The sequence below is a fragment of the Dendrobium catenatum genome, unplaced genomic scaffold (assembly GCF_001605985.2).
Source record: "Dendrobium catenatum unplaced genomic scaffold, ASM160598v2 fragScaff_scaffold_631, whole genome shotgun sequence".
Taxonomy (NCBI): domain Eukaryota; kingdom Viridiplantae; phylum Streptophyta; class Magnoliopsida; order Asparagales; family Orchidaceae; genus Dendrobium; species Dendrobium catenatum.
In genome coordinates, this window is record NW_021319093.1 from 633,762 (window position 1) to 642,852 (window position 9,091).

At 41.5% G+C, this 9,091-nt stretch overlaps 1 protein-coding gene across 1 annotated transcript; it reads right to left on the reverse strand.

Moving 5' to 3' along the window:
- Positions 1-6,015: 6,015 nt before the first annotated feature.
- Positions 6,016-7,821, reverse strand: LOC114579787. Its single transcript, XM_028695416.1, has one exon. The coding sequence runs from the start codon at positions 7,819-7,821 to the stop codon at positions 6,016-6,018; it is 1,806 nt and encodes a 601-aa protein (XP_028551249.1).
- Positions 7,822-9,091: the final 1,270 nt, after the last annotated feature.

The window sequence follows — 9,091 nt, forward strand, 5'->3', positions numbered from 1 at the left end:
GCCACTCCTCCACAATTACAATCTTTTGAATCTTTTGTCATGTCTACTATACAACTATTAGTTTCTAAATCTCATGTCATTCCTACTCCACAACTTCAATATTTTGAAGACTGTCCATCTTTTGAATCACTATTGCTTAAATTTCTAACGTCATTGTTGTTATTCTTAATAAATTTTCTTATGTTTTTGTTAACTCTACAATTATATTTTGCATTTGCAAAGTTATTCTAACCTCTTTCTCGGAGTAGATATTACTTCTATGCATATTGATCCTCTACCTTAATTTTGGCATCCTTCAAAACTTTCATATCTTTGAAGAAGAGTTATTTTAAGTGCAAAATAATTGGTGCAGCACAAGATTGTTATATTAATGAATAATAATGTGACTAGATAATTGGTCTCCTCCACAAGGTTTCTAAAATAACATTATATTTTAGAATTTTAGTAAATTATAATATAGTATTATATTTTATTATTATCATATTATGCATTATGAATTTGCAATATTATGCTGCGTATTTTAATTTCATGCAAAGATGGTGAAGAAATAATCATGTTATTGTTACATTAAAAAGTATCCATGGAACGAGCCGTGCAATATATGTCCAATCCAAAAGTGGAGTACCAAGAATTTCAAAAAAATAAGAGGGCGAAAGTGTTTACCCTAAATTTTTGAGATCTCTGTAAATACAAGGTGTCATTTGAGCAAACAAGCTAGCTGCCATTTTTTCTTCTCCCATAATCTTATGCAAATACTAGTTTGTAATTAATCTTAAAGTTAGTTTTCTCGTACTAGTTCATTTATTTACCATCTGTCACTAGTCAGGAAACAAATGGAAACTGGTATCAGTATAGGTATTAGTACTTGTTATGATAAAAATGGTGGCGTCCATAAATGGAATCTTAAGCACAAATTGGCAAATAGGGGAGCAACTATATTGGTACATTTTTTTTTTTTGGCCTGGTGTCTCAGATCTGACAAGGTCATTTCGATATGTCCTTCGAGTAGGAAGAATATAAGTTTCTATTTGATTTCCAATGTTTATCTTACAATTAATCCTTTACAAGCGTTATTGGAAAACTGTTCTTGAAGGTACTGGTACTCGTTATGATAAAAGTGGTGGCGTTTATAGATGGAATCTTAAGCACAAATTGACAAGTAGGGGAGCAACTATATTGCTACAAAATGTTTTATGGCCTGGTGTCTCAGATCTGACAGGATCATTTCAATGTCCTTTGAGTAGGAAGAATTGCAAGTTTCTATTTGATTTCCAATTTATAGGTTTCAATTAATCCCTTTCAGGCTTTATAAGAAATCTGTTCTTGAAGGTATCTTGAGTTTTGTAGTCAGTAAAGGATATGTATTTTAAACTGAGATAATCGGTAGAGTCACCAGGAAAGGATGTCATATTGAAGAAGTGAAATCTTTGTTCTTTACTACTTGTACGCTCATATTCGCCTAGGTTAACTTAATAGAGTCTTCGACAAATCATTGATTGTAAACCTGCTTGAACTGTCTGCAATTTAAAACTAGCCAACCTCTAAAAGAACATCAAGTTCCCTATAGCTAAATCTCATCTAGTCGCCAAAGAACCAATCCTAACTCAGCCTCTATAATGAACTACTTAACTCATCCAAGGGACTCAAAAAGTCACTTACTCGCTAATTTTATTTCCCCGATGAACTCGACAACTCGTCAAGAGTATTTTACTTGTTGATTGGAAGTTCTCGCTAGAAAAATTCATTCATGTTACTCACCCTCAATCTAGAAGTCTCTCATAGTTCTCGATTAGTTAATTACAAGCCAGACTCGTCCACTCACAACAGTTTAGACGCCACTAAGTGATGTGAAACATATATGGGATAACATGAATTGCACGTTAGATATTAATGAGAGTTTAACTATGCAATGTTAACGATAAAATCTAGCTTACTCAAGTTGGATTTAAGAAAATTCGTGATAGATTAAGTTAACGGTATTGATTACACTTGAGGATTACAAAAGTCTTGCAAAAGATATCCAAAGAAAATAGATAATGCAACTAGCTACTACTAAAGTCACACGTTTAAAATTTAGACCATTCACCCAGAGGTCCGGCAATCTCTCTTTGAAGTGGAGGCTAGCGGAAGAGAATCGCGAGCAAACTTAGCGATACCACGAAGACACATGTGACACCGAGAGGACTCGTCACCAGGGAGGAAGCAGGAGTTGGAGAAGCGGGCGAACGACCTTGGATGATCCACTCGTAATCTGAAAGCTGTTCGTCAATGGCGTCTACAAGGGTGGGGAGGATCCGATTCAAGTAGTCTTCCACGTTGTCGTCGAACCCAAATCCCACGTCAAAGAACGACGATCTAAGAACGTGAATGTGGCCGTAGATGTCAAGTTCGATTCCGTAATCAAGGGCGGGATCCGCCATACACCATGTATGAGGAGGCGAACAATCCTTCAAGATGCCAAGAGAGGAGAGAGGGTCGGTTTGGAGAGGAGGGGAGGCCGGCGGTAGAGCAAGGGTGAGGGGAGGAGGGTTTTGTTTGAGAGCTGAAATTGATTTCAGTTTAGGGAAAAATAGGAGGGAAATTTTTTGAGATTTAAATTTGAAATCCCAAATTAAAGGAGAGTTAATGCCCACTTAATGGGAGAACCAATAGGGGGCCGGCAGTGGAGAGAGGGAAGGGAGAGGGAAATAAAATTGAAATTCAAATTAGGATTTAGTATAATGGGGAAAATTTTATTTGAAATCAAATTAGGATTTCAAATTAGGGAGGAGGATTTAATTGCCTCCTTAATGGGAGCAAAAAAAAAAAAGGGGGCCGGCGGGATGGCTAGAGAGAGAGAGAGGGATTTGTGGGAAGAGAAAAAGGAGTTTCCAACTTGCTTTGATGACGTGGCAAGGGATTTAAAAAACTCCAAATTAGATTAATTTGAAATTGGTTTAATCATGAAAACTTTCCTAATTTGGATTTCCAAATTAGGAAATAATTCAAAATCTGAATTTCAAATTTCAAATTTGAAATGGATGGAGAAAAGGATTGACCGGATGGGAAGGGGCGTCGGGAAGGTGGGCGGCCGGAGGTTGTGAGCTTGGCCGGTGGCGGGAAGCCCTAGGGGGCCGGTGGTAGGAGCTATGGGGAAATTTATGTGGAGCTTTCTTGTGGGAGGGAGAAAAGTAAATGGATGAAAAGAAATGCTAGGGTTAACAATTACTTAGAGAACTCACTAAGAGATCTCAAGGAAGAAATCACCAAGAGATCTTCATGCACTCACAAAGAGAACATCAAAAAAGAAATTTCATTCATCCAAAATAATAATCCAATACAATGCATAAGGCCTCATATAAATAGGCCGAAAAGAAAAGAAAAGAAAAAAAAGACACAAATTCCCTTCCAGGCTACATAAACGACTCAATGCCCACAGGGGCGAACTAGTAAAACAGAAAATACATTCATAAAAATAAAATGCACATAAATCAGAAGTAGAGGCTCTGAATCGTCGCCGTCGATCTTTGACTTCGGCGATGGTACACGTGTCGAAATCTGATGCCCCCATCATTCTCCCCAAGTGGGAGAAAACTCGACCCCGTCGAGTCAGTGTCTCTAGAAGTCTCGTACCACTCCAGTAGGTTCGGATCCAATCTCTGTAGCTAATCTCGGTCGATCCACACGTTTTCTGTCTCCGACTTTCCTGAACCAGATACCTTCGGCGACCACCGTCCTTAGTGGAAATTATTTCATCGCTAAGTATCGCTTCAATCCTCTCCGCGGTAGGTAAAGTGGGGGTAGGCTGGGGATCTCACCAGGTGGGGACTCACAAGGCTCATCATGTAATGGATTGGTAGGATTAAACTCGGGTCCCTCATATGTTACAAGGTCTTCAACGTTAAAAGTGGGGCTAAAGTTAAAACCTTCGGGAAGGTCTAGCACATAAGCATTACTGTTAATTTTGAAAATTATTTTGAAAGGCCCCACGCTCCTCGCGTGTAATTTCTTAACGGTTCCTAGTGGGAACCGCTCCGGACGAATTCGAACCATAACATAATCTCCCACTTCAAATTCTTTAAATCTTTTCTTGAGGTCTGCATTAAGTTTATAGCTAGCATTGCTCTGTTTAATTCTTTCATTAATTTCTTTGTGCAATTCATGTAAATGTGATGCAAATGCATATGCAGACTCAGACACTCTAAACTTAGGACTCATGGGGAGTAAATCTATTGGTTGCCTAGGTTGGTATCCATAAACAATCTCAGCTGGGCTCATACCGGTGGTTCGGTTGACAGAATTATTGTAGGCAAATTCAGCAATGGGTAGTTTGGAATCCCAGTCCCTAATGTGTTCACCGACTAAGGTTCTAAGAAGGTTCCCAAGACTCCTATTAACAACTTCCGTTTGACCATCCGTTTGTGGGTGAAAGGCGGTGGAGAACTGCAACTTAGTACCCATCTTAATCCATAAGGTTTTCCAGAAATAGCTTGTAAATTTCACTTCTCGATCTGCACAATTATTTTTGGGAGCCCATGGAGTCGGACGATCTCATCAAAGTATAGTTTGGCAATCCTGGAGGCATCGAACGTCTTAGCACATGGGAGGAAATGGGTCATCTTAGAGAAGCGATCTACTACTACGCAGATAGAATCGTGCTTCCTGGCAGTTTTGGGTAGCCCTAGAACAAAGTCCATACTAACGTTTTGCCACGGGCAGTTCGGGACGGGAAGTGGGATGTAGAGGCCCATGTTCTGCTTTCTCTGTTTAGCTAGTTGGCATGTGTGGCAACGTTTGATCAGTCTACTAACGTCTCGCTTAAGGCTAGGCCAGAAGAATCTATATTCGACCGCCGCAATGGTCTTAGCCTGCCCAAAATGTCCAGCTAAGCCTCCCGCGTGTAGTTCCCACACAAGAAATTCCCGAAGTGAGGTGTTGGGAATACACAACTTTTGAGACTTGAACAAGTATCCATTTTCCAACAAGAAATCATCCACAACTTGTTTATCTCCAGTCGTCAGTAAGGAGTATGTTTCCTTAAAATCAAGGCACTCTTTATAATCATCCTTGATGCGTTCAAATCCCACAATCTCCGTTCTCATCTCTCGAGTGATCATCATTCTACGACTCAAGGCATCAGCTTCTTTATTCTCAGCTCCGGCCTTGTGCCTAATAGTATAAGAATATTCTTGGAGGAATTCGACCCAACGACCATGTCGCGCATTTAACTTCTTCTGGGAGTTAATGTATCGCAAGGCTTCATGATCCGAAAATATTACAAACTCATGGGGAAGCAAGTAGTGTCTCCAATACCTAAGGGATTGAATGATCGCATAAAACTCCTTATCGTAGGTGGAGTACCTTTGACGAATGTCATTTAATTTCTCGCTAAAATACGCCACAGGATGTCCTTGAGATAAAACTCCTCCTATACCAATTCCTGATGCGTCGCATGTAACTTCAAAGAATTTAGAAAAATCAGGGAGACGCATAACAGGGGATTCAACCATTTTTCTTTTAATATCCTCGAAAGCCTTAGTAGCAGCTAAAGTCCAGTGGAATTCTCCTTTCTTGAGGCAGTCGGTTATGGGGGCCACTATAGTGCTAAAGTTTCTAATAAACCTCCTATAGAATGTGGCCAATCCGTGAAAACTTCGAACATCTCTGATATTTCTAGGTTCATGCCACTCATTAATTGCTTTGACTTTCTCGGGGTCGGCTGAAATTCCTCGAGATGAAATTATGAATCCAAGAAAGGTAACACTATCAGTAAGAAACACACATTTCTGAGGGTTTGCATACAACTGTTCTTTCCTCAAAATCTCATAGACCTGCTTCAAGTGTTCCAAATGTTGGTCAGACGATTTACTATAGATCAATATATCATCGAAGTAGACGACCACGAACTTTCCAAGGAAAGGTCAAAGGACTTGGGTCATAATCCGCATGAATGTACTAGGAGCGTTACTAAGACCAAAGGGCATAACCATCCATTCATACAACCCGTCTTTTGTTTTAAAGGCCGTTTTCCATTCATCACCCCGGCGAATTCTGATCTGATGGTATCCGCAGATCAACTTTAGAGAACAGGGTTGCTCCAGTCATCATGTCTAACATGTCGTCTAGTCGCGGGATCGGGAATCGATATTTCACAATAATCTTGTTGATAGCACGGCTATCAACACACATCCTCCAAGAATCGTCCTTCTTTGGAGTTAAGAGGGCAAGGACTGCACACGGGCTAAGGCTCTCTTTGATAAATCTGCGTTGCAGGAGTTCATCTACTTGCCTTTTCAGTTCTGTGTGCTCCGTTGGGTTCATCCGGTAGTGAGGGAGGTTTGGTAGGGAAGCTCCAGGCACTAGGTCAATCGCATGTTGGATATCTCTAAGGGGTGGGAGTTGGTCGGGTAAATCTTCCGGAAAGACATCAGCGAAAGCTTCTAAAAGAGGCTTAACCTCTTCAAGGACAGGCTCCCCTTGATTCTCATTAACTTCCCTAGCCACTAGGGCATACATAGGGGATCCTTGGTTAAATTCTATATCCAGTTCTTTCGCCGTCACAAGGTGTAGGCCCTTATTGGTTTTAGGTGGAGCAGTTTTAAGTTCACCCTTGTCGGATTTGGGCTGAGAGGGAATCAGTTTAATCTTCTTTCCGTTGTATTCAAACACGTAGGTGTTCGTCCTCCCATAAATATGAACGTCGTTGTCAAAAAGCCAGGGGCGACCAAGAATAATTTGGCCCACATCCATCGTTAGTACATCACACCAAATCTTCTCTTGATATTTATTAAATTCAAGCGGGATAAGGCTCCTATCTTTTATTTCCATAGAGGTTGAGTTAATCCAGGCAACCTTATACGGATTTGGGTGAGGTGTAGATTTAATGTTAAGCTTAGAGATCATTGCTGAGGAGACAGCGTTGATGCAGCTTCCACTATCGATAATAACCTTACAGTTCTTATCTCCAATTCTAGTAAAGGTATGGAAGATGGACGTTCTTCTCCGATCATCACTTGGTTTTGGTTGGGATAAAGCGCATCTAACGACTTGCAGGGTGACAGGTTCATCCTCAGTGAAAAATTCCTCTTCTTCGTCAACATGATGAATTAAGTCAGTATCAGGCTCTTCCTCGTCGTCGTCAACCTCTTCTATGATGGTAACCTTATAGGGACTGGAACATTGTGAAGCAATGTGTCCGTACCCATGACACCTATAACATTTGGTTCTGGAATTGGCTTTGGGCGCGTCGCGTTCGGGGGCTTTACCTTTAGAGTCCGGACGAGGTGGGGCTGTGCTAGCAGTGGGTCGACTACCTATCGAGTTCGTGGGTCTGTGTTGGGGCTGGCTGGTGGAAGTATGATATGGGTTAGGTCGAGAGTCAAACTGTTTAGTGTGGGAGTGGGTTTTGGACTCCTCTAGGTCAAGTACTAGGCTGCACGCTGCTTTTAAAGTGTCAATTCCACTAGCGAAGAGTTCAGTTCGCAGATCTTCCCTAAGGCCAGCTCTAAACATGGATAGGATTTGAGTTGGGGTGGCGGACTCCTCGCCGTTGCAACGAATCAGGAAGTCTTCGAAGGCAGAGATGTAGTCCTTAACAGGCTTGCTTCCTTGGGTAAGTCTATTCCACTTGTCTAGGAGTTTAGGATAGTACGATGGCGGTAGGTATTTTCTCCTAAGTTCTTGTTTCATGGTTCTCCAATCGTTTATAGGGTGTTCACCTCGAGATTCACGCATGTTTTCCAAGTTGGTCCAGTACAGGTTGGCTCGACCAGTGAGCTTCATTTCAGCGAACCTGACTTTCCTAGCTTCAGAAATGTTGTACCATTTAAAGTAGCTATCCATCGATTTGAGCCAATCCAGGAAAACTTGAGGGTCAAGAGTCCCGTCGTATGTCGGGGTGTCAATCCTAATGTTCTTCAGTAATTGAGCGTCGTTGTCTCTCCAAGGGTTCTCGTTTCCTATGGGCTCTTGATGGGGTCTCGGGTTATGTCGGTAATGGTCTTGAAATGTCCGGGATCTCGAGGTTGGTCATGATCGGGTATGTTGTCCTCGCCATAAGGTGAGTGAGGTCTCGAAGGTGTGTAGATAGCAGGGTTTCTCATGCGCTCGATATTATCTAGTCGGTCACTCGTATGGCGTCTAAAGTCAGCTAAATCAGTCTGGGTGTTGCGGATCTGCTGCGTAACCGAACCCAGTTGTCCAACTATGAGGTCTAACGTCGCTTGCAAGTGTTCCGGGTCCATTGGTTAGGGTCGGGGTTGGCTAGTCAAGGTGTCGGGGTGGTGGACAGCACCTATACGCTATGTTAGAAGGCTCCCAAAGCTCCTAAATACTGCTGGAATACTAGGGACAGCAACCTAACACAAGGTGGCACGTTGTATAAAGTGTTTAGGGTTGGATGTGAAGTGTGGACAGCAACTAGGACAGCTATCGGTTCACTTAAATGTCTCTAACAAGTGCAGTTTCTGAGTGGACAGCAGATTACAGCAATGGGAGAAGTTGTCCAAGCATTTAGGTTAACTTCTAGGGTGAGGACAGCAATTACAACTAAGTTAAACTCACTAGAAATCCTCTAAATGATGCAAGAAATGAAAGGACAGCAGACTACAACATGGAATTAAATGAAATATGCGCTGTCTTGCATGCGATGATGAATAAGAGATAAAGTAGCTCCCTAGGATGAAATCTAGCATGTATAGCCTATGCTAGCCATGCTCTGATATCAAAAATGATGTGAAACATATATGGGATAACATGAATTGCACGTTTGATATTAATGAGAGTTTAACTATGCAATGTTAACGATAAAATCTAGCTTACTCAAGTTGGATTTAAGAAAATTTGTGATAGATTAAGTTAACGGTATTGATTACACTTGAGGATTACAAAAGTCTTGCAAAAGATATCCAAAGAAAATAGATAATGCAACTAGCTACTACTAAAGCCACACGTTTAAAATTTAGACCATTCACCTAGAGGTCTGGCAATCTCTCTTTGAAGTGGAGGCTAGCGGAAGAGAATCGCGAGCAAACTTAGCGATACCACCAAGACACATGTGACACCGAGAGGACTCGTCGCCGGGGAGGAAGCAGGAGTTGGAGAAGCGGGCGAA